A 26,472-nucleotide genomic window follows, 5' to 3' on the forward strand; every position below is an offset into this window, starting at 1 on the left:
CTTCTCTACTTTTCCGCATCCTACAGGGACATGGTAGAGGCCCCCTGTCTCACATTACCCCGATGGTGGTTAGGACATCCACGTTCCAGCTTTGCACTCCCCAGCCAGCAAACGTGCACCGAATGTGCAGCACTCAGAAGAAAATGTGGATGTTCTACATAATGTAAACCGTTTCTCTTCCTTCTGTTATATTTATGGGGGGAGGCTGGAAGCGGATAAACCCTGGAAAAATCCCTGATCGATAAAGTCACTGCTCTGTGTTAAAACAGCAAGCAAAGGAGAGCATTGTATCCGTTGAAACCAAAGAGCAGGTGGGCACAACACACCCTCAACAGTCACTCCATTTGTAGGTGCTGTGCTACCTGAGACTCTATAAATACACCTGTAGACAAACAGACACAACAACTGCAGTTTCTAGACAGGAAAGCGTTTTATCTTGGATCCGGTTTCATCATTAACCTGGATTTCCAGGCTTAAAAAAAGGTATCTTCCCTCAGCTTGCCATGAACAAAACAGTGACATTCATGACACATATCCTAAGACTACAAATAAATTGGTTGTCTTCACTGTTCCCTGTGGTAACTGAGATGTCTTTATTTTATTTTGTTGTTGACTAGTGCTCTGCAGATTTTGTTTGATCTTCCTTATATGTTAATAAATTCAGGAGTTAAGAAAGGCTATATGGGCTTTTGGTACTTATTTTAACCAGTCATTAATAGCACAGATGTAGTAAATAAAAACAGGTGATAGAAAAGCAAGACAATCTTTTTGTTAGAAACACTAGTTCCAGTCATCACATCTAAAAACCTGCTTATGTTCTGGAAAAAATGTCAGCACCAGCCCCCCGTTTGTCATTTCAATGACTGGAAATTGCAGACTGGGCTGATTCTGCTTCTAAGTTAAAAGGTGCTTTTTTTTTTTTTCTGAAACCTGTGGACAACCACACACTCAATTTGGAATTTAAAAATTCAGCTGGGCTTCTGCCAGAAACAAGCAAAAAGACTGTGCTGCTGAATGCAGTTTGTGTGCCCAGTGCTGCACTTGGCGCTGGATGTCACTTAAGGGGGTAATATCCAGATGTGCAGTGACCAAACAGGAGCCACACGCTTTCAGGACTAAGTGAAAACTACATTTGGATCATAATTTTGAGGCGTGATCCCCTACTTGTTAACATGCTGAGAGATGTTGATACAAAGCTTTGGAGATGTATAGGCTGAACTTCAGAGAGCGCTATCATCCCCATCTGCTGGCTTCAACTGGCTTTCCAGGTTTTCAAGATAATTTGGTCTGGAAATTGTTCCTCATAAGACTTGAGGAAGGACTTGTTTCATTGAACTCCAAAGCTACAGCTATGCGGGTGCAGGCATGGATGTGGAAACCTTAAAGAGAAATACATGAAAAACTTTTAGGAACCAGTTTCAGGTCATTTTTACCAGAAGAGGACAAGAGACTCACAGGAACAACTCAGTGCCTAGACCCTCTGAGACATGAGAGTTGAAAGGCTGCACTGCAGATTGAAAAGTCCTTTGGGAGAGAATCACTGTGTTTTTGTCATGTTGGAAGAAGAGAGGCAAGCAACATGGGCTTGTAGGTAAAACAAAAGGAGATGCCCTGGTAAGTGGAGGCATTGCTAGGATGCATGGTGAACACCACCCAGAAAGGATGTGTCTGGGATCTCACAAGTCTAAAACTCTTTGCCATTCCAGACATTTCCATTGCAAACCTTTGGCTCCAACAGCATTGCTTTACTCTCTTCTCTGAGAAACTGCAGTAACACTTACAGATGAAGACACTGTTACACTGCCCTTCTCAAAGCAGAATTCCTGTGGAATAAGATAATACATCCAGGAGGATACCGGGAGAATTCAGTCTTGTTTCATGTTATTACAGTCAATATTAAAGAGATTCAATCATGTCTTACCTCTTACTGCAAAGTGTTGCAAAAATTTGTGCTATATATATATATTTCATTGAAGAAACTGTAGGGCTGTATAAAAAAAGCTGCTTCTGTCTTACTGAAATCTATTAGCTATGATTGCACCTCCGGGTCTCATACCTCCTATATTTAATACTCTCCTTTGGTTCAAGAAGCAGCTATTATCACTCTCTCCTTAAGTCAAAGCTTAAAGGTGAACAGAAAAGCTTTTAAAATAAATCAGTAAAGCTATTCTCAAACCTCAGGTTGTTAAGGGCAAAATTTGGATACCCTTGCTCATATTGAAAAGTATCTTTCTCTTCATTTTCTATGGGTTTCAAGCTGCATTGCTGATATGCATCAGGATGTATTGTCTTATTTCATGGGAATTCCTTAGTGACAAAGCAACATATAAAGATTTGAGTTTAAATTCTTACTATGGCTTACTTTTTGGAAGAAAAAAAAAATTTGTTCAACTTAAGCATACACGTCTGAGCCTGGTTTTGAAGGAATTCAAGATGCCACTATCTCAGGAGGTTTCTCTCTTTTAAAAGGAAAGGAGAAAAGAGGGAAAACATCTCCCCTTAAGTACTTTTCCCTTTGGAAACAACAGCCCACAGCCATCCTCCTCGCAGACTTGACTGCTGACACTGCATTCAGCCAACAAGAGCTGAAGACAGGCCGAAACCTCAGAGCAGCCCCGACAGCTAAAGAAAATGCTTTCTTTGCAAGTCTTGAACCAGAGCTGACCCAAGTCAACCCAGAAGCTTCCCCCTGAGCTATCTGAGCTCTGGATAAGATCACTTGATGGAGCTCTCTGTATGACCGCAGTTACTTCACCAAAAGCAATGAAAATCTAATTGGCTTTATTGCAAACTGGTCTGGGACCACCATGTCCCTTTCAGCTAATGGGGAATAAGGTGTTACCAAAAAAAAGCAAATAAATGAGGTGACTTATTCAAAGCAATGCATGGTACTTTTGGATCTTTGGTCCCCTACTTCCTAGTGCCTTGCTGCAGTCTAGGAGATGGCATTTTACTCTCCAGCTCATTCCTTTTAGACTGGGAGGGAGGCATGCAGGGAAGGTACTGCCTGTGCCCTGCTAAAAAAAGTAAATTCCACCTTCACAAGACACGGAAACCCTGTGCATGAGATGGACCCACACAATGATGGATCAGAGAGGACTTTACCCTGAATCACTGAGATTAATGAGCTGAAATATAGGAGCTTTAAAATAAAAGCCATCTCTTCAAAGGGGGAAAAAACCCTACTACCCAGAAACAAGATGCAGTTGAATAACAGCCCAGTGTGTTCCTTTTAATTCATACAGGAGAAGGACATGCCGGTCCAGAGGAACAGCCATATGCATTTTAATGGGATATTAACCCACAGGAGGATACAAGCACTCAGCCTGCCTCATTTCACTGTTTCCCTTTCTGAGAGACCTGAAGGAAGGGAAAAACACACCATGTAACACAGGTCCTGTCCCTCAAAGGAGGATGAAAATACATATCCCTCTACTTCAGCAATATGCAATACAGCAGTAATTTTGCAAGCTGCTGACATGTTAATAACAGCTATAGAAGAGTAACTGGTTGCGTGGGACCATGGCAGAAATGGTCATTTCTCATGCAACACCACATTTTCTTCCATTAGCACAATTCAAATGGCAGGAAAAGTGCCTTCAGGAGCCTTGATGTGATATCCTTCACAGAGAGGGCTCAGACCCTGTTGTGTCAGACCCCACTCATGACAGCCACAGCATTGCACAGAGTAGAAATCAACATTTGCATGTTAAAAATATGATTTTCCATGAGGGAGGAGGGGATGGGAGAGAAGGACATGAAATTTTTGTACCTACCTAGCAAACGGAGCAGCAGGAAAAGCACCCCCAAAGCGTAGGACTTGAGTTCGGGGCTCACGGTTCTGTAGGGAGGAGTGAGGGAGAGAGTGAAATTGATTCTTGTTCTGCTTTGATTAACACACCCTGTGGCCATTCTGTGCTGTCAGCCAGGATGCCACCACCACCTCTTCAAAAAGTCATTAATGGGGTTTTTCTTCTCCCTTCGCCCGAACTGCCTACAGCCCCAAAAGTAATTGCATTGGTGATAAGTTCAGGAATTTAGCTAAGTCATTAATAACAACAGCTAATCTTGTAGTTGGATGAGGAAAAATGAAATTCCCATCCCAGTACATCACCATTTACAAGCTCCCCATCGTGCTTTCAAGGCTCCAGATGTTGAGAATTGGTGGGAGAAAAAACTTTTTGTTCCCAGAGTATTGGAACAAGAGAGAGAAGGGAGGATGACGGACCAAAAGGTTCGTTCAGCCTGTTAAATCAAGCCTCCCCAGTGAGGACATGCTCAAGAAGTCTAGTTTAGTTAAGCATGTGAATTTTTTTTATGCTGGTAAGACAACGGTTGTCCTGCCTTTTGCTACAAACACAACCCACTCTATCACATTAGTGTTACCCTTCAAAGGTGTTTTAAAAAATAATACATGGCTTTCTAATTTGCTTAGCTCAAGGACGCTACTGGCTGAAGTCATCCTCTTGGGGTAGGCTCAGCAAAACCTTTGGAATTTCAGAAAACATTAATTTGGTCTTAAGTCTTATAACTGCATTTTATTTCCCACAGTATATAAAGTCTGGGAAAGCAAGGCAGTGATCCCCATATGACTAGATTCATCACACAGGGGAACTTTAAAGGCCTAAGCTGCCTCTTCCATTAGCTCCTTACAGAGGTCTGCAGGCAGTGCTGCTGGTGGCACCCATGGTGGCAGTGGTGGTCCTGGAGGGCCATCAGACAACACCAATAAAATAACAAGAAAGAGCAACAGGTTTTAAGCTGAGAAGACCATTTTGATCACCTGCCCTCATCTCACACATTACACTGGCCATGTAACATTGTACCATGATTCCTGCATGAAGCCTGTGACCTCTGACTGAATTTCCACAGAGTTTTCAGGCAGACGCCCAGGCTTAATATAAAGCCTTTATGCCATGAAGCATCTAACCTTGGAAAAATGTTCCTGTGGTTAATGCCTTGGCTCAAATAGGATTCTGCAGTAGGGTGGGAAATGAAGGAAACTGAGTATTAAAGTTTATTTTATGGAAAAAATAGATTACCATGTGAAATATTCACAGTGGGTTTTTAATCAGTGGTGGTGTCCACCAGTCCACCTTTTTGTATTTAAGACCAAAGTCAATCCCCATACCTCAGGGCAGACTGAAAGTTGCCACCTGGACACATCTCCTTTTCTCACTGACTACAGCACTGAACAAATGACTTGCCTAGACAAGATATCTAATTTGTAGACCCTGAAGTTCATTTTTAAATTATCCATAGGAGTTGCCAATACCATTTGTCACTGCCAGGGACACACTCAAAGACCAAAACTTTCTTTTAGCAATCCAAGATGGCAGTTGCAAGAGAGCAAGAGGTGTTATATGCTAAGAGCTCTCCTCCATACATTTTAGTAGCTATCAGTGATTCTGAGGGGAGCGTAGTTACTAATTCGGATGTGTGAATTGTTTATTTCCTACAGCTGTGAGCTGAATAGTTTTAATATTCCCTTCACTTTTCTCATTCCCTTGTACTCTTCTTCCTGGTTGGTGACTAGCTTATCTCATTTGAAGTCGAGACGAAGATGTCTCCATTCAGGATCCTACCAGTGCTGGCAGTTCCCTTGAACAAAGAACTCTTCAAACTTCAAATTACTTTTGCCACAATATTTATCACGAGAAATCTGATTTCCCTTTAGCTACTGTAGATGCAAAGAGAGAAACGAACTAGTAGGTGGAATATCTCATTTTGTGTCCTGCAGGAAGACATGCCCTCACAGAGCTGTTCTGTCCAAGATCCACTCAAGAGTGTGTTTCTAATACAGACCTTATTGATTGAATTTTATTGAAATTTTCCAGGCAGCAGAATGGATCTGCTATTTATGCCTCTGGTTATTATTCTCAGCAAGTGACAGCCTGGACAGATAAGTAATTCTGGATAAACGTGAGCTTAGATATATACATATATCATAAGTGAAGTGTTCCATGTATCTGGAAATAACACAAGGACAGCTATTTGAATAAGCTACTTTTGCTCACCTATTCATATTGGTTCAACTCAGAGATGTCCTTCAGACTTTCAAGTTCCTTCTGTTCTTGGACTTGGTCCAGAGTGAAAGAAATTAACCCCCAGCCAGGAGAGTACTGACCAAAGCTAGCCTTTCATTTTTCCATGGTTTCTACGATCTCCAAGCCATCTCTAAAGGTATCTTATTAAGCCATTATGCACTGAGAACATGGGATTGCAATTCCGCCCCTTTCCTGATGCAGTTGTAATGTCCTTACTACCTGGACTGGAAACTGCATGTATGTATTTCCCTTTCCATGCTAATCCCAGCCTTGGTAATAACAAGCCTGCCACCTTTTCTTTGCAGCACCCCTGCAGGGATCTTCTCTGTTTGCAAGCCCAGTCCCTCCTCACTCCCATTTTACCAAAGCTGTACTTGAGCAATTCCTGTATTCTCTCTAGCAGGTCAGTACTGTAGGCACTGAAGTCGGTGGGGCCATGCCACAGATGAACTAGGTGCTACCAAGTGAGATACTGGCTTAGAGAGAAAATGATTTAATTAACACTGAAACAGTGGGGCTGAAATTCAGGCAAAACTCCTTGGGATTTCAAGTTCCCAACTCCTGCCTGCATGTAAAGGCAGTAATGTACGAGAAAGCCTGTGCCCATAGTTCCTCATTTGCTGAGGAGGTTCAAAGTCTTTTGAAAATATGGGCAGCTCTTTAAAGGTTTCTCCACCAGGGAGTGTTTAGTCAAAGGAGGATTTTCTAATGAACTGAACCTCCATTTAAGCCAAAGTCACTGATATGCAGCCAAAAAGGCAGAGGCCAGGAGCTGTGCAGGACCCTCAGCTCCCTGCAGCTCCCAGCAGTACCCCATGGACCCCCCCAGCCCTGCTCCCACCCCAAGAGCAGTCCCCAGCGAGCTGATCGCATCCTGCCCGCAGCGGTCCTACCTGATGAGGATGATGACTGACGGCGTCTGCGCCATGGCCCCAATCATGCTGCAAACGCACATCACGCAGAGGAATGTCAAGAAGGCCTCTTCACAGCCGGGGCTGGGGCATTTGCCAGGAACAACGGTGGCATTTTCGGCAGGGACCGAGGTGAGGCACGAACAGCCACTGAGGTTCTGCGGAGGAGCACAGGGGTTCAGGGGAAGCAAGAGCCGTGGTCCCCGCCACCCGCCCTCTGTAATGAGGGCTTGCCAACAGCAACTCTGAATCCCCCAATGGCCAACTAAGTAACTCCTAAGTGCTTATTTGAGGGGGGTTCAGAAAGGATTTCAGAAGCACATCAACTCTGATGCATGCTACCAGCAAGGGAAAGCTGTCCCTTGGCTTGTTTCTTTTCTTCTGCACCTTTCAAGTCTCTCCCATAAATGTCACTATGACAAAATTATTACCAAGTTATAACTCTTTGGAGGAAAATAAAAAACCAATCTGTGTCCCTGAAACAAGGGAGATCCCCAAATTATGGTCCTAATTACTTCCTTATTTACCTTTGTCCTCTTGGCCGTTGCAATTAAACTGAAGTACATTAAAAGCAGGTAAATCTGCAGCACCCTGAATCCTGGGAAGGAGCCACCCAAGATGGGTGCTGCGGCTCACCAAGAGCTCAAGAGCTGAACTATCACAGCTTGGTGGCACAGACACTGCTGGACTCAAGTACACTACAGGGCTAGTAAATGACATCTGGTTCAGAGGGATTTGTGTTGAGCTAAAAGCTGAAGTCAGGAGAGATAAACTTTATCAATACGTGATCAGAACAAGGGCGAAATGACTCCATTTTTCTTTGATCTCTCCAGCAAGTGCAGGATGTGAAAAAAAAAGCTTTGTTTGCCAGTTACAGATTTAGGGATTTTTTTTTTTTTTTCTTATTTTCCAACTCACCCTCCTGAATTTCTGAGTGGGGGATGCCAGTGCAATTAAGGCACACAATACTACCAAGAAATCCCTTAACGAATACAGAATGAAACAATCATAAATGATTCATGGCTTCTCTTCATCAGCCTGCTGGGTTTGCAGGTCACATGTTTGTAAGAGGAGTAATGCCATAAAATAAAACATATTGATAAACAGCTAAATCTCCTCCCCTTCCCCTCTATCACGTTCAAGCAGAAATTCCTTTGCTTTTCTGCTGGGGTCCCCTTAGGACCATACAAAAGCACACTTTCTGGTTCACTGCCTCCAAAGATAAGGATCTGTGGGGATACTACTCCAGCATTTCTGACACCAATCTCTTTCTTCTGCATAGGATTCAAATGATTTTCTTCCAAGTAAGTGCACAGAGGGCAAGAGAGACTGCAGTGCAGAACTCAAGGAGAGCTGGAACAACACATGCAGGTGCCTTTCCGGCTGGCAAGCAATAATTAACATAACAAATTTCCTGTGCTGTGAGTTAGAAGCTGCCACCTGAAGGCTCCGAGATGGTGACAATTAGCACCACTGCAGTGGTGCTTGCACAGAGACAACAGGAGTTTGTAATTCCTCGCTCTTACTGCAGCGCATTGCTAGCAACCAGGCTGGCCACAATCCTGTGGATTAAAACCCATCTAAATCCAGGAAGGTACATATCTGCACTGAAATATCCTGGGACAAAACTCCCATCATGGCAAACACACAGAACTGGCTGCTTATTTCTCATGGGCTCTCATCAATGGAGAGAAAGTACCTGTTTCTGGCAATGGTGGGGCAGAGTCTATTCCCACTGGTGTGCTTTTTTACAAAACACAAGGCAGGTCCCCACCTTCATTGCCTGAAAATTTGCCCCTCAATCCACTTTTTTGACCATTTTGCCCAAAGGTGCTAGTCCAAAGCAGTGTGAGTAGTTTGTACCAACTACATCTGCTTGCTTAGCACTGCACCTCATCCCTACCTGGGAGATCTTTGATCTTTTATTACTGACACACTATACAACTCAGAGACATCAAACAAGGAAACATCAAAGATGGAGTTTTACTTTTGTCCTGTGGAGAGGCAACTTTTTGCTACCTGTGCCAAATTGCTATACATTCCCCTGTCTGCAACCCCACTGCATTCAACCACACATTGTCACAGCCTTCCACTGCCCAGCAGCTTGCACACCCAGATTTTCTGTGTGCGTGTGAAGCTTCACAGATGCAGAGTTTGCACCTTTAACAGCATCCTGAGTTTGGGGTAATTATCTAGGCAAATTACCCATGTTTTTAATTACTCATTCTTTTTAAACCCTGGCTCTGACAGGGAAGAGACAGGCTGGTACTTCAGTGCAAAGCCAGGAGATGCCAGCATGGTAATGCCAGGCTGGAATTTGTGTATCTCCAGCCAAAAGGGTGAGAGAAGTAATGGCATCAAATGAACAAGATACATGGTCAGAGGCTTTGTATAAAAGGGTCATTCCCAGGAATGGCTTGAAAGAGAAAATCCTGAGGGTGCCCGAGCTCTGCCCATCAGCACCGATACTCCTACAGCTTTTTGGACAGGCACACCTCTGCAACCAGCTCAGTAAGAGAGAAAAATGAAAAATAAAAAACTGAGCTACACATTGCTTTTAGAAATTGTTCACAGAGGAAAAGTGGAGAGAGGCAGTCAGAAACATCCAATGCAGTAAAGTTAAATAAAGCATTCAGAGAATTTTATGTCCCAGTAAAAAGCAACCCTTGGCTCATCACAAGCATATAACATTCACAAGACCCTCTAGACAGGTCATTACCTGGATTATGGGTTTAAAACCTGGTTTGGCAATTTGGCTTTGCCTCAGGGCCATTGCATGGCCAAACTGGTCCATAACTCTTGAAAACACCCTTTCCAGAGGATGCTACTGCTTCACTAATCTATGTTTGAAACGTTACTGCAAAAAAACCCACAAAACAAAGCGATGAAAAGAACCCCAAGATGATGACAAAAAGGCAAAATAAGAAAGAATGAGTAAGAGAGAGGGTGAGGGAGAGCGAGGCTTTTGCTCAGAGGTTTGCTCTTGCAGAGCACAAGGTCAGGCAGCTGCAGACTGAAGGGTCAGAGCTGAATTTTCATTACTGTGCTCCTTCTAGAGGAGCTAGAACTTTGCCCCAAACCACACAGCGAGGAGGTCGCTCCCGCGCTCCAGCCACAACCACACCAGCTGTACTCTTGCTAAAGACTTGGTGAACTGGTGAGACACTATTCTGTGTGCCCTGTACAAGCTGGCTTCTTGTTAAAATGATTGTGTTGCCGCCCCAGCTGTTGACTTGTTTCTTGCTGGGAGGAGGAAGAAGAAGAGGGCAGGAGATAACCCCTTCACATGTGCCACACACTTGTGGAGTCCCTTGTGGGGTTGGTGAAAGCACCTTGAAACTGTGGTATTTCAAAGGAACGCCTACATCTCTAAGGCTGGAGTGGGAATTGAGGAGAAAAGAGGTTTAAGCAGGATGAGCTCGCAGGTCATCTGGGCTGTGAGGCTGCACAGTGAGCTTGCACCTCTGCTCACCAGCGCTCACAAGCGGTTTGTCTCTTTAGGGCAGGGAGGGAGGTTTGATATCTCCTCAAGACGGAAGGATGAAGCCGTGAAGGGATAATTGCACATGGTGAGCACTGATGTCCCTGTAGCCACGAATGGTCACTGTGATGAGGCTGACCTCCCACGGGCTCCACACAGGCAGTGTGGCAGCAGTCATCATGCCTGGCACGGTCCCGGGCAGGGAGCAAGGACCGCAGGAACCCCACCAGTTCCCACCCACGGGAGCAACAGGTACTCATTTTCAGCGTAACCCAGAAGACATTAGCATTTCAGCAGCAAAAAATGGAAAAGCAGGCTTTTAAGATATTGTTAAAAATTCCCCACATCTTCTTTACACAGAGATGATTTAGTGTTTAAGGGTTCTCTAAAGGAAATAAACTCTTAGATATGGAGAACTGAAAAATGCAGAATGTCTTTAGATGGAGTGTCTGCTCCCTTGACAACTGCTCTTACCGCTGCCTTAGAGCAAAGCAGGGAAAGAGAGAGAAGCAAGAGGAGTGCAAGAAATGCTTAAACAAGGGTGAATAAAACCAGGATCTCATCATATGTGTCTAGGAACCAGATTATGGAAAAGAGCAAGAGCAAAAAGAATAACAGGATTGTGCAAGGCAAACACAGGCAGGTGGAGAAGTGGGGAGATGAGGAGCTGCAGAAGAAAAGAGAAGCTGGTCCCACAGCCCAGGTTAGCGAGCTCTCATGGGGGATCTGTGTTCTGCCAGTGGACAACTGTGCAGATCTCCCCTTGTGTTCCTTGCTTCCATGGCGAGGAGAAAGACCAGAGGAGGAGGAGGAGGAGGAGGAGGATGGGAAATCCCATCCCACTCTGTGGGTGACCCTGGCAGACTGCTGCCAGAGTCAGCGGGCATTTATGCAACAGTGAAAAACAAGAGCAGCTCAGGCCCATCTGAGGTATGAGGTTAGCCTTTGGGGGTGTAACCACTGCTGGCTGTAAATGAGCTACTCTACCAGATACGCACTAACCTCACTCACTCGCGCTCACAGAATCGTTCCTACAGGCGAGAGGTCCCAAGGAAAGCCCACTCACCGTGCTGCTGCAGCCAGCAAAGCAGGCAGATAAGTATGTGACCCCATCTGCCCCACAGACTGGAGTGAAGGAATCAGTTTGGCATTCACAGTTGTTATTGCAGGGGGAATATGGGTCCAGAGATGAGGTTGGAGTTGAGCTGTAAGAGAAACAGAAAGAAAAATTAATGGGCAGTGTGATGATATCAGCCAGCTTTTCCAATCATTGCCACACAAAGATGGCTTTGAAGGGGGGTAGTTAAGGTAAACAAATCACAAAAAGCAGTGGGCAGGCTATCTGGGTCCCAGTTTTAAGGAATACTGGCTACAGTCTCTCCCTGGGGACAGAAATGCAATGGCCACTATCCCTCTGCAACAGGGGATCTAATGTGAGACTTGGACTGCCTGGTTTACCCAATGAGAAGCCCCAAGGAAACCTGAAGAGATGCTGCAGCAAATGCTCTGTATTTTACTGGAAAAGTAACTGTGAGGAGCTGAGAGTCTGGAGTTGTTGTTTTCTCAAGAGTTGCCACTGCATACTGAGGAGCACCAGAAAAGAAAATAGAGAATAACTCTCTCCAAGTCCTGTGAATGCTACAGGGCACTGTGTACCTCATTTTTCCCATTAAAATGGGCCTGGAGCCACTCATACTCTCTCCTCGCTATATCTGAATTTCCAGGCATCTAAAACCTGGTTCTACAAATTCCCCCCAGGCACTTAGATAATGTACAAAGCAGGGCATGTCCCTTGCTGCCAGAAGAAACGAGACAGCACAGTGGACCCAATGCTGTATAGGTGGCCATGGGTGCAGATTCAGGGCTGGCATCTTTCGATTCAGTTTGACCGATTTTAGTAAAACTCCATTGTCAGCTGCAGGTACTCAACATTCACAGTGATGAGCAGCATGAAAACATCCCAAACTAAGGGCCCTATACGACATTGCCTTCTATATGCTTGCTCCATATGGCTGTCTAAGGGCCAGCGCTGCCTGAAGGCTACCTGTCGAGGACAAGAACTTGGCATTTATGTTCATAAGGCTGCGAGAGACCCTGAAACTCTCTGGGGACTCACTTGTTTCCATAGGGAACAGTAACCCCTGCCACAGGTCCTGTGTCACATCCCAGGAACAGGAAAGATACATAGCAAGCTGTGGACACCAAGTTCACCAGCATGGCCATCCTGATGGCTCCCAGAGCAGACAGGCTGAGCTTCTTCACCAAGAGGCCACCCAGGAATATGCCCAGACATGCACATGGGATTGCTGTCATCCCTGCAGGAGGAAAAATCCGTTAGCAAGAAGCACGAGCGAGGCTCAGTGAACCATACTATTTCAGCTTTTTACTTTTCATCAGAGAGATCTGTGTGCTAGCATGGGGAAACCTTGTAATGACCAACTGCTGGAGTACCACCAAGCTGAGGTTGCCCGAAAAGAGAAGAACAGATGCAAATGGTTATGTTATCTTTCACAGAGGAATTGAGATCTTCCTCCAGTTCTCATCCATATTGGAGGGAGATGTCAAAATTGCTGAGATTGGCCCACCCTAACCGAAGCAGCAGCATCTCTGATGCTTCCTGCAACAGTTGGCAGACAAATAAAATCAAGAATTTTCCGAGGTGTCTAGAGGTTTTGGATGAGTCCTGCTTGGTATACTTCACAGCAGTCTGATCTTCAGAGATTAGGCAATAGTTGCATTTGAAAATATAAAGTCTCCCTTAAAGAATCTTCTTAAACTGCGAGATGCAAAATCACTGCCGAGAGTGACTCACTGTCCAGGCACAGAAAGGCATTATCACACTAAGCTTGTCTGGTTCACTTTTATCCCTTTGCTGCCAGTTATCTTCCAGACCTTACCTAAGCTGGGCTAAGCTTAGAAGCACATCCAAATCCTGGCATTCCTGGACTCCCATAAAAGCCACGTGGTAAATCTGGTAGCAACTTTGTTTAAATTAAACAAGTTGTTGTGAGGACCATGGACGTATTAGTCTCCTTTCCTACTGCTAGGTCAGAAGCAGGACGTGCTCTGGCTCACGGGTGATTCCCTCTTTGCTGACCATCCAGCTGCAATCACAGGCTGACAGATATCTTAATTGGGTGCTGCCAAGAGAACGGCTGTCATAAACAAATTACTGGGCCTGTTTGGGAATGAGCAGGAGGAGAAAATAAATGAAGATCCTGTCTGTGCATCAGTGTCCTGACAGGGAACGAATGAACATTGAGAAACACATATATATGTGAAACCTCAGCAGCGTAGCATGGTCAGAGAGAAGAGGCCTTTGAAAGACAACCGGGCTGCACTAGCTCGGGTATTTGAACTGCTGATGGCAGTCCAAGGGGAAAGGAAGGACTAGAAGGAGAAACTGGGCTTCCTAACCCAAATGGAGATGGGCTGGAGAGCTCTGGGGTACCTGAACCATGAGACAAGCAGTTCAATGGGCAGCCCTGTTGCTCAGCGAGCAGCTGCAGTCTAGGGCAACCAAACAGCTCAGTTTGGTTGGGATTTCTGCTCTACTTCAGGGCCATCACTGACTTTCATACCCTGGCTGTATCATACTACTACTCACACAACAGGCTTGGCTATAGGGGAAGTGATTGCAGTGGGGTGCAGTGGAGAAGGGAGGATGACAGAGGTCTGCTCTGGGCTCTGCAGCCAAGGCACAGCTGGAGCCCAGCCCTCACACTCACAGACACATTCCTAGATGTCGTGCAAGTTGCTTTTTGGGCAGCCTAACCTGTGAGACTAGTTGAGGTTACCAGCCATGCTGAACACTTTTAAATGCCTTTGGATGCTGGATATTTGGAGGCCACTGTGGTTACTCACCCAGGAGCTGGTTGGCAGATGAGGTGGTGAGGTTGAACTGCTGCTCCAGGTACTTTCCCAGGAAGGCAGCGAAGCCAGCCACCACTGCGATCTCCATGCAGGCTGCCAGGATGATACAGGTGAAGACGGGATTGGAGAGCAAGTGCTTAGTTACTTTGGGGATCACTAGAAGAGAGAAAAAAGGGAGAAGTGTTTTTGCATAGGCTCTACTTGAGGTGCTGGAGGTGCCTTACTGCTCTCCTGCAGGACAAACTCACTTCAAATCAGAAGTAATCTTCTGTTCTGCACAGACAAGCCGGTTGAAATGTGGCAACACCAGAAAAAAGTGAAACACCAGAACAGTGCCATCTAAAGATTCAAATACCAGGAGGGTGCAAAAAGAAGTCACCTGTTGTTATGTTTGCATCTTACAGATGATTTTGAAATTTTGCAGGATGAGTGTTTTCCACCATCACTTTTGTTTCCCCTACGGGGAAGTCAACCAAGCCTAGTATTCCCTTTCTCCTTCACCTTTCCTTACATGCTCCCCATGAACAACACTGAGCCAGCCGATGGGTGCCATGAGTACTGTATTCAGTACCACACAGATTCTTGCAAGGTTTCAGACACAAGCTAACCCAGCTCACACTTGGCCTTTCCTTTTCCTGCCATCCAGATTTGCTTCATTTCCTTATTCCCATGTAACACTGGCTCACTTGCTGAGGGACACCTTGCAGCACATGTGTGTGCAAGCTGAAATTCTCCTGCTCAGCCTGGGGCTGTGGTCATCCATGTGCATAAGGGACCTCATGGCTGGGACAGGCCTGTTAGCCCGTGTGTTCCCATAACCCAGAGCTTCGCCAGCCAAGCAACGCCTTCCATGCAGACCCTACCAGCCTTGGTGGCTGCAAAGGTGGAAGAGGACAGGCTGAGCTATCCACTGTGTAAGATGCACACACACTTGCTTTAGATTCATGATCCCCTGGCTCCTCCCTCCTGAATCATTAGCGTCCAGAGTCCTCTTCTCCAAGCCCATCTCTATTTCCGATAAGCAAACACGAGTTACCTTACAAAGGGAAATCTGGCTAATGAATCAGGTAGCACATTTTCTACTTCAGCGAACATTTTAATTATTGCCAAGATAACACAGCTTGAAGAAGAGAACATCCCAGTACAGAAGAGAGCCTTGCTTTGTCTCAATATCTGATGACTAATTTCTCCCTGAATTAAATGTGAAAATCATTAAGTTTGAAAATTACCTTGCTGAAGTGCAGTGAAGCCTCAGTGGACCCCTATTTGCATTTTGAAAATCATCCCCCACATCCCCTATGGTGTATCAGGGTCTGGCAGATGACAGATTTCTCTGGTGTTGGCTTCTGTTTACCCTTAGGGCTTTTTTTGGTGCAAAATCTAATTGCACTGGCCTCAGCAAGTGAACGCACAGCTCTCTGACAAGGTTCTGCTTGGGTCCCCTTGGTTCTTTCTTGGAGTGGAGGGGAGAAAGGGTTATAATTAGGTTTGAACTAACATTTTTGGAAGGGGCCACTCCACAGTTTCTGGTCTCTTTAGATCACAAATGTTTTTTCACGCTGTATAAAATTCTTGCTTCCTGAGGATTTGCTGAACATAATGAAGGTGCAGGAGGCATAGTATATTTTAGTAGAACGGTGGAAAAAAAAAAAGAGAAAAAAATACTGGGAGGGAGGAACGGGGGTGGGGGATTCAGACGTGGATAGATCTCAGAAGCCACCTGCTGCCTCTTTCAGTTCTTTGGTGGCCACCTACAGAATTTCCTCTTCTTGCCAAGGAAAGGAGGGAAAATGCAAAGGTGGACTTGGCAGCACTGAGCTTGAAAAGCCATATTTAAGGTATTAATGCCTGTTGTGTCTCTGGAGTTCAGTTTGTTCGAGATTAATGGATTCCTCGAGATGTAGCTTTGTGCCAATTCCAATGCAAAGACACAAAGGTCTACCTTTAACTTTATCCACAAAATACTAACAATGACAGCCTGTCTTTTGCAGGAGGGAGTTAAGATCATGGACATTTATTTCTGAAGTTGGCAAAGCTGTTACCCAACCATCATGCATTACCAAGGTCAAAATCCATCCTTCGTACTTGGGGATGGACAGTAAAAATGTTGCAGAGTTATTATACCATCTCACACAAGAGAAGAGGCCCTTGTGACTGCCTTGCCTGGCAGTGTTGGGCTACAAGTCCCACCACTTCATCATTGCTTCTTCTCCCTGTGCGTCCAGCTGTGAGCTTTCTGGGACAGGTCCTGTCCTTCACTGCATGTTTGACCACCATCTACTGCAACAGGGCTCTGTACCAGCTGGAGGGTACCCAGTGCAAAGAGTGCAGAGGCAAGGGAGGCAATGCCTGGCAGCCTCCACCATCTCCTCAGCCAGGGCCAGCTCGTTCCCTTTCATTTTCTAAGGGAAATGACAGGAGGCTCCCCATAGAAATGAATATCCTTTCATCTTGCTACTGCCACCCGTTAAGATGAATCATTTGACACCTGCTGCTGCCTTATCTGTCTCAGTTCTTGGGGTGAAATACCTCTGGGAACAAGATTAGAAGTCAGCAGTGAAGTTTAAAAATCTCTCAATAGATTAGAGTGACGTGCTTTCAGCTGCCTGGCATATGGTGCTGGGTATGAAGGAATGGAAAATGTCTGATACGGGCCAGTAAAGCCCTGGGGAACACAACAGCTAAGCATGGTGCTTCTTCACTGGAGCCAATCCCAGCAAAAGTCATGATAAACGTTACCCTGCATCCTTGTTGGCCCAAAGGTTAGCTGCACACTTTGTAGCAGCACTTTGGAGCTATAAATCTGATGTGGAAGCCCATTCACCAAATGAGAAAAGGGAAAGGTCTTTTGGATTCAAAGGAGTTTCAAAAATCTACTTGTGAACCCACGAGCTGTATCAGACACAGCACAGAAAGACTCACCCTCCTACACTCAGAAGGACCAGCTCATTTAATGTCCTTATCCCAGTGCACCCAATACACTACAGAAACAACATCAGAAAAGCAATTCTCATTGCCATTGCAAGGTACACTGAGAAGAACAAGAAACCTCAACCTCTTTTCACTGCTGTAGTACTTAAAGCCCAACGCTTCAGACTATCCACGTGCAGCCTTGGTCATACGATCATCCATAGGTTGGAAGTGACCCAGGAGGATGTCCCAAATCTCTCCAACAGCTTTGCCAATCCCTTGACTTCCCACCTTTTAACACTCCTAGCAACACCCATGCCAAGGCATCAAGCATCCTCCCTATCTCCTGCTGTGGGGCCAGCTGTGGGTGACAGGCCATGGGCTTGTCAAGCAAACACACACACACCAAGTAGCTTTGATTTGTCACTAAACATCAGGGAGTACCGGGGATAATTGGCAACCTCATTACATGAGGTTTAACTACTCTCCAGAAACGACAAACTATAATCATCACGTTGGTGCTTGAAATGAATTGTTTGGAACATTACAATCACCAAGGCCCCTTTTTCCAGTTGGAGCACCCTACAGAGACATGTTTTCAATTTGCAGTAAAGATGAGGAACACAGAAATCAAAGTAATAAATTAGAGGGAGGTTTAAAGCCCAGTCCACCTAGGACAGTGCAGTGAGGGAAAGGCGAAATGTAGTGTTGAGCCAAACGCTACTTTCTAATAGCAACGTAGGCAGCAAGCCTCAGATCTGAACAGAAAACAAAAGGCACAATCTCCACCTGGCTTGAGGAATAACGGATGAAGAAAACAGTGCAGGCAGCAAGAAAAGAATACCTTCTGGAAAGAGGCAGCTCCTACAAAAGAGAAGATGGAGTAAGACTAGAGGCGCTGAAGATATGTCATATGAGTTTAATATGCTGAAGTCCATGTGGTCTTGGCAAAATTAGTATCACAAAGGATATGAAGGAAAAGGATGATACCATGTCAAAGAGGCTTCTTGACAGATACAAGCTTGAAGCAATAGCAACGTTCTTATGGAAGGAAAGCAGGCCTTCTAGTTTATCATCTTGCTCCCAGCAACCTCCTTTGCTCGATTTCAGAGGGGTACGTAAGCCTCCCTCACCCGCATCATGGAGATCACGGAAAGGCACAGAATCTTTTCAGACACAGACATACTCTGCCTGACCTCAGCTGCTGCTCAGCTTCTGCCCTGAAGCATGCAGGCTGAAGGCCTTTCTGAATTAATCAAAGCTTCTGATAACAAGAATGCTGGCTTTGAAACAGTCAAGAAGAACCTGCCAACAAAGCCCGCACCCTCATGAAATCCAAGCCAAAGGAAACTTGGAAGACTGACGGGACCTGATGTGGGGCATTTTATGATCAGCCACCTCCCCCTTATCTACGATTAGGATTTCTCAGCAAGCCTTTTAGATGTTGGTAGAGAGCCAAGACCCAAATCCAAAAAGGCATTAAGGTTGTGGTACCCATCTGGATCAGGGTCAAAGACTCACCGCTATGGCCATGAGTGGAGGTACAGATGGAGCCCTCTCCAAAAGCTTGTCACTATGGATTGCAGAGCCATGAATTTAAAACTAGCCATCAATCCAGCTCAATCCTATGAACTCCTACCGAGGACTACAGGCTCTCCATGGCCCAGGACCCCTCTTCATAGCCGGGAGCTTCTGGCCTAGTGTTGTGTGTCTGCTCCCAGAGAGCACTTTTGGGGAGAGAAATCCAGGATTCAGAGCAGCTCCCTCTCTAGGTATTCAGCAGATTGGTACACAGAGCAGGAAGGAACCGAACAGAAGACAAGACAGCTGTCAGCTGTACATCCCAGCTCTCCTACGCTCTTGGAAATGAAGCTGGACAGAAACCAAAATGTTTCCAAATCTAGGGAATGTGCAGTTTTGAAATTCATTTAATTCCACAGTGAGTTTTCTTTTAATTCCTTGTGAATGAGCTTCTCTCTCCAAACCTGAAGGATTCCATATCAATTTCAATCCTTTTAGGTTTTTAATCTTTCTCGCTAGACAGACAGGCAGAATGTAATGAATTTCTGGTTTAAATCATTGCAAAACAAAATGCATTTAGAGCAGAATGTTTCAGGGGTGTTAAAGATAAAGCCAAGGAAGCATTTTGAAACCAAATTTCATCAAAACTGACCACTCAATTCAGTAGAAGTGACATTTCCATATGAAAAGAAATGATTTTAACAAAATATTTCCAAGCACATCCTGGAGCAGGTGGTGGGTTAGAGGCAGCATGTTAACACCAAGTGGGAGGGCAAATGCCGGACAGACATGAGCAGAGGGCACAGGTGCCCTGACATAGCTGAGCATCGTCTCTGGCCCGGAATAGCAGAGAGGTCCCCAAAGCAGACCAGAGGTAGGAAAGCAAAGCTGTGCCCCCAGAACAGCAAGGACTGCTGCAGCTCACGCCTGAGGTGCTTTCACAGGCCATAAGGAGAGCGCAGGGCTGGAACAACTCTGCCAGGCTGCCAGCCGAGAGCAAAGAGCAATGGCAGCATTTATCCATCCTCTTCCCTGCTCTTAATCCTTCATTTGCCTGTGCTCCCAAATGGATTTGTGTTGCCTAACTGAAATACCAATCAGGTAAAGCAGAGCAGCATTCACACACCAGTTCAGCAATGGTAAGCACCTCCCAGGACCGTCCTTGAGCCATCATACCCCTGCCAGTGCTGCTGTGCAGAGCTGCCATGGCAGCCACCCACCGCCTCTGCTGTCTTTGATTGCCTCTTCACCTTGTGCCGTTCAAAGGCACAGTCTTCATTTCAAGTTCGAAGCTCCTCTTAAGGATGCTTCTTTTCCTGGCATGAAAATACCCCACATGAAGAGATGCCGTGGCTTCCCAAAAGTTGGGCCCTCCCTCCTATTTAGACCTTGATAGAGATGTAAGAGACTTTCTGATACTTTGAGCAGGTTGCTTTTATATTAGTCCTATCTTTTCTGCATGCTAAGGCTAGAGACAGGCAAGGAATCTCACCCAGCCCTGCATGTCACTGTCCTTCAGCAAATCTTGTAGCGTCTTGAGCATCTTCCCACATGCCAGCCATGCCATGTCGCTAGCTGACAGCCATGACCCAGCTGGGAGCATGTCTCCAACTGACACCACCCCACCTCCTCTCCTGCCACGTCCACTCAACTTGTAGCAGTCTCTGCAATGCCAGAAGAAATAAAAATAAAATAAAATAAAAAATAACCAAACCCCTTCAATAGCCAAAAAGGAGACTCTGGTCAGCCTCTGAAGATGCACCATAGATACACTGTGTGTTCGCACAACCGGTACAGAGAAACAACTCTTCCTCCCCATACTGTGCACAAGAGATGGATGATCCTGCACCTCCATGCAGACATGGACTTATGCCTGGCACACACCTGCCCAGGACCAAGCTTCAGAGAAATGCTTGCTAAAAAGGAGTCACAGTTATGGTCACACAAAGCCCAATGAGCATTTCCACCCACAACCCCACGTGTAGGTACATCCTCTGCTGTTCAGCTTTGCAAATACATGCAAACCCCAAAACCCATGACAGGACAGAAGACATGACTATGCATGCACATTTGTATTTTTAATTTCTGTATATAATCACTAGTCATTTTTAGCCTTGGAAAAAGGCTAAATGGTCTAACTTTCCCCAAAGGAAACTTTATAAAATCAGCAAACAGATTAAGGATACCAGGTGCCACCACATAGGAATGCATGTATATATTTCAGCTGTTGGCAAAATAATGTATATACACAGCAAGGTTCAAGCCATCACCTTAAACACTGCTCATCAAGAATGAGTGAGGCATGTTTGCCTTCCCTTGCAGTACGTGCCTGAACATCTCCAGGCAGACACTTAGCAAACATGACTCTTGACCACGTTCTGACTGTGACAATAGCAGCAAGGGACTTGAAAGGAGATGTCAGCTACCAACACTGTGTTGCCTCTGACAGCCTCAAAGGCATAACTAAAAAGGTCATTCCCCATCTTATTTGATGTGATGCAAATTGTATTTCAAAGTCCATCTACAAAGAGACTTCTGGAATACTGCCTGATTCAAAATAGGGTTACCTGCAATGAGAAGGCTAACATGGAAGACTGTGGTATCTCCTGATGTAATCAATACTTAGAAGCATATGGATGTGGCAGTTTAATTTCCCTACTTCAATGAGCAACAGATGCTCTAGGAACGCTCCCATGGCCTCCCTGTGTGCAAGAAACTCAGCTTGCTCAGCACCATCCTTGGGCAGAACTGTTGCCCCTCCAAGCAGCAGGGACATGCCATATTCTTTCATTTTTCTATAGGAAAACCTGCAAAAATTTCCAGTGCCCATTCCAAAAACTCAGTGGCTGGAAGCAAATGCTCTGATGAGTCCACGACAAAAGCCACAGAATTATCCAAACGGATGTACCGTGGGAAAAGCTCATTCCTCAAACTTGAGAAAATCCTTGCAACAAGGATGAAAGGATGAAAAAATTAATTTTACTGACAAATTTTCAAACAATTTATCCCTTTACCTTTCTTTTGAATTTTCTCATCAAGTCAAAACTGCACATCTTTGACCCTCCCTTAATGAACAACCACATCAACTATTCAAGGCATTTTTATATTTAAGAAAACACTTTTTTCCCCAAAGTCTCTTTTTCCTTCCCACCCGCACCTCATTCAACTACAAATTAAGGCAACTGCACAGGGAGTAAGTGATTTTCTCCTCATTTATCTAAATGCATTAGGCAGTAATGAAACCCACTCTGCCACAGTGACAGAGAGTGGGAAGCAGCCACCAGTGAGTGCTACAGAACCGCCCTCTCAGATAAAGGATTTTCCAGTGCAGCCTACAGAAAGGATATCTGCCCACACTCTCCCACAAAATGCTGGATCCTTAGTTGACCTTAATTAGAGCCAGCTCCATTTCCATCACTGTGGGACACGACGAGGGATTTTCTACTCTGATTTGCTACAAGCCATACTCTGCCCTGCCACTTTGCTGCTATTCTGGGATGGTATCTACCTCTTCCCCATCCCAGTTTAAGAGCTGCAGTGGTGCCCAGCACTCATTGCTTTGTATCTGGGATTGCACTAAGCTGCAGCTCAGATGCTGGGAGCTCCCAATTTCTTTTAACTGCCCTTGCTGGCTCGCTCTCCATGTTGGGAGGCAGAGTGGAGCAGGACAGTAGACTGGAAAGTAGTTCACAAATTGCTCTGGCAGCTGTGTTCCCCTTCATTTTTTTTATCAACGCTACAGGACTATCGTGCATTTCTGAAGCTTTGTAGTTTAAAAAAACCCCAAACCTTTCAAGTAGAACAAAGTCTCTCTAAAATGAGAACAATGCCAGAGATAATTAGAAGCTAGGGACTGAAATTTCAGGATACTGAGGTTTTTTGGGGGGAGTAGAGGTAGATAGCCCAAATCAGAGACCAATAATAAATCCAACCAGCTGTTAACCTGTTGCTGACTCACAGAAAACATGACAAGAGCCAGTGTCTCACCTCGCAGCTGCTGGAAGCAGGTTGTGCTGCTCTCCCCGTCCAGCGCATGCCGCAAGACCCCGTTGCTTGGCTTGGGTCTCTCGTAGTCCCTCTCGGGAAGCATGGCCTGCTCGCTCTCTCCGGTGTGCTCCGGCCGTGGGGGCAAGGACTGCGGGAACCCAAACATCGGCAGGGACGAGAAGAAGAGTAAGGCACCACACAGCAGGAAGCCTCCCCACCATGCACCGATCCACCGAGGGTCGTCTGGGGTTATGTCCAGCTTACCTGCAAGGGCACACACACATGTGTCAGTGGCTTGGCCATGGGGAGGGGAAGATGACAGTGTTAATGATTCTGTAGGCTGGAAGATGGTTGCTGGGGGATTTGTTGGCTGGTGAGGGGCTCCCAGACACTAGGTGGGGAGCCACAGCGCATCCCACAGCCATACTGTGTGAGCCACCAGTGCATAATGACCTCCATATCCAAGAGGTCCTTTGGACAAGCACCCATCACCTTGTCTATCCAGCTTCTGCAACATCCTGTAACCAGGGATGCTTCTCCAGTGTCTTTGGCTCTGCCAGCTTTAGGAAGCTGCCATATACCAGTCAGCATCCCCTGTGCTGGCACCAAGGTTTTGGACATCACTGTCCCAGCATGTCAAATGTGCACACACAGCTGACATACCTAGTGGCACAAAGACCTGCATGGAGAAGAAGCAGCATAGACAAGGACATTGCATCTCCATCTCGGCTTACCCTTTTTTTCCAGCAGGTCAATGCTCTCCCTGCTTTGACTTCACAGCCCTTTTCAGCAAAGGAGAGATGGGCATTTGAGCTTTATGAGCACTTGTGATTGTGTGGAGGGTGAAACAGTCCTAAATATTGGAAAAAGAAACCCATCCACTGCATCAAATGGGCTCAGAAAGGTAGAGAAATCATCAGAAAATGAAGAAAAGCAAAGTAAAAGGCAAGAGTATCTTGTAGGCCATCACTCAGCAGAGACAAGGAAAAAGGCGGCTCTGGAGCCAGTTTGAGGGAATAAAAATAAGCAACAAGAAAGAAGAAACTGGAAGCTGGCAGAGGGTGCCCAGCGCTGGAGCTGACTCCCAGGGGAGACCCAGGCCTGCGTGGCTGGAATAACAAGCTCCTCTGTTCATGATGTCTGTCTGGTTACCGCCACTCTGAAAAATCTGTCTCAAGTGAGGCAATCAAGTTGTCTCTTGAGCAGAGACGGAAGGAAACTCTTTTCTCCTTAGGGAAAATAACACATAGCTCTCAAATATATATAAAGTTTGAAAAATTGTGTTTTGGAGGGATTGGATTCTTCTGCTGTTATTTCCTCCTGCCTGAAGTGCATTTTTTTCAGGTTCTTGGGAACACAGCCATGTGAAGAGCCACATAAACCAAGGTCGTCTTCATATCCCTTTCCTAAAATAGGTCGTGTATGGAAAGCAGCACAGCAGCATGCCCTGGCATCCCACACCTCCTGCCCGAAATGAGGAGCAGGACAGGGCTCAACCCTCTGGAGCTCGATCTTCTCATGCCGCCCTGAGCTGCAAGGCAGAGCCAGCTGCCACGCGGAAACTCCTATACAAAACCAGATGGAGGCCATGCATGCCTCAGCCTTCACATGACAGCAATGGACCATGGCCAAAGCCAGCTGGACCTGCAGCTGGAAAGCACTATACCTTCCCTCTGACCTGCTGAGCCACAGCCCCTCCAGGCTTCTCAGTGATAACACTCCACCGTTCTCCTCTGTGGCTCTTTATGTGTCTGGGGCTTTTTGAGCTGTAAATATGGAGCAACATCTTATGTTAAAAATAGACAGATCACATCATTTCAGCTAGGCCAGCATCTTGCCTCTGAGCATCTTGCCTCTGATGGTAATCAGCTACAAATGCCCAGAAAGTCCACAAGAATAAAGTCAACATATACCTGATATTATTCTTGTGATTTGTGGCTCAGGGGATTTCTAAGCTACATTTGGTGTCATGTTCATTTTTTCTTCTATAAACACATCCAATTGTTTTTGAATCCATTTGTAGACTTTGAATACCCTACAGTGAGGAGTTCTACAGCCTCACCTACTCAGAGAAGAAGTATCTTCTTCTGCACATTTGTATTCTGGAGTAAATTATACTTAATGGTCAAATATGTAACAGGGTTCAAACAAGCTTCACTGCCTACAGGACTAAATGACTCTGACATATCTTTGCTAAAGTCAAGGAATGACAAGGGGCCATGTGGTGCTTGACCAAGCTGCAGCTAAAAGTCTCAGCCATCAAAAAAAAATACTTCTTTCCTGTTCGTTTGATATTATTTAGATTTTTTCATATGTATGCAAGACCAAGAAAAGGCAGTAGCACTTTTCCAGATTTGCACAATTCTGCTCTGAGTCCTGCAAGGTTCAGCTCCATTGAAACGCATCCTGTGAAGATGTATTTGCAACATCACAGAACTAGAATACACCCTGAAAGGGGACAATACCCCTGCGGCAGGATAAGAGTCTGTGGTATCAGATGGAGCTGAGAACTGTAGAAAAAGCATCTGAACAACTGAGGGAAAAGAATGAAGCACCAGGTTTGCAGTCTACAGCCAAAGAAAGGGCTTGGAGAGCAGCAGAGAACAGCCTGTCACACATTGCCCTCTAACGACAAAGAGCGCATAGTGCAGGTAGCAATAAAAGAATTTGCAGATTTTTTTCTTAATGTACAAAAAGACAATTTGCAAACAATTTGTTTTAATCCAAGTGCAGATTCAAGGTGAGCAATAATTAGCACTGCTCTGGGAAAAAGCAATATCGCTGTGGGGCTGAATCTGTCCATCCAGACAGGGTCATTTGCAGAAGGTGCCGGGCATAGGTCTTACTGCTGTGCCTCTAGCAGAGAGCCTGGACTGCCCTCCCAGGTCCGGGGGATGGCAGCTCTCCAGATTTCATCCTGTGCTCTGGACACAGCTTCCCCGGCAAGACTATGTCCGTGGCTAGCCAGTGTGCCCTGCCACAGCAATAGTTTAAGGTGTCCTATAAGAGCTAGGCTGAAACTCATCTCGCAGTAGAAAAGCCCATGGAGGGGAACAAATTTTAGTTGCTATGAATCCGTTATCTATGGGGATAGAGTTGAAAACTTTTGAATTCCAATCATAAAACCCTTTTAAAAGTGACACCCATACATGCAAAAGGCACTCAAGATGGAACAAGAAGCAGTTTCCTGCTTGTGAGCATCAACATTTTTGTCCTGCTGATACAACATTAGCATATTCCATTTGAAACCAAACCCAGTTCTCCTTACTTGTGTCAATGAAGACAGCATCCACATAGATTTTGGTACAAAAGGAGCCCAAGATAAATCCACAAGCTGGTCCAAATACCAGCATCGTAAACAGGATCCCTACAAGGAGAGAGAAAAGAGAAAATCAGTACTAGACAGGTTATTCACTGCAAGTTGTTCTGCTTGTCTCCTGCAAGATGCTATTGCCCTACTGATGCCAAATAGAAAGGGACATATCTCTGTGTCGAATGCTTCAGGCAAAAGAGCACCCTAAGTGCTTTTTGCTTTTCTGCATCTCTTCAGGAAAAAGAATAGATGGAGCTGTGGTAATGCTGACGGATTTCTACTGAGCTGAGAAGACAAGTGTGGATGTATACCGTGTTTTGGTCGGCTGGCTGCTCTAAAGGATGTCTTACTCAAAAGCACAAGGTAAAGCACACCTGTCTTCTCCCCATGGGGAAGTCTTTACCTTTGCCACCTCCAGCTAAACTCCTG

The 26,472-nt window shown here is 45.5% G+C and overlaps 1 protein-coding gene across 1 annotated transcript in view; it reads right to left on the reverse strand.

Moving 5' to 3' along the window:
* The window catches only part of SLCO3A1 (solute carrier organic anion transporter family member 3A1), a 148,093-nt gene that overhangs the window by 9,901 nt on the left and 111,720 nt on the right, over positions 1-26,472 (reverse strand). Inside the window, exons 3-9 of the mRNA XM_074880359.1 lie at positions 25,999-26,097; positions 22,731-22,994; positions 14,304-14,468; positions 12,556-12,754; positions 11,506-11,644; positions 6,941-7,116; positions 3,777-3,841 (exon numbers count right to left, since the gene is read on the reverse strand). Of these exons, the coding sequence (XP_074736460.1) occupies positions 3,777-3,841; positions 6,941-7,116; positions 11,506-11,644; positions 12,556-12,754; positions 14,304-14,468; positions 22,731-22,994; positions 25,999-26,097 (1,107 nt within the window). The remainder of the gene's footprint in view (positions 1-3,776; positions 3,842-6,940; positions 7,117-11,505; positions 11,645-12,555; positions 12,755-14,303; positions 14,469-22,730; positions 22,995-25,998; positions 26,098-26,472) is intronic.

This window comes from Strix uralensis, chromosome 11, assembly GCF_047716275.1.
Source record: "Strix uralensis isolate ZFMK-TIS-50842 chromosome 11, bStrUra1, whole genome shotgun sequence".
Taxonomy (NCBI): domain Eukaryota; kingdom Metazoa; phylum Chordata; class Aves; order Strigiformes; family Strigidae; genus Strix; species Strix uralensis.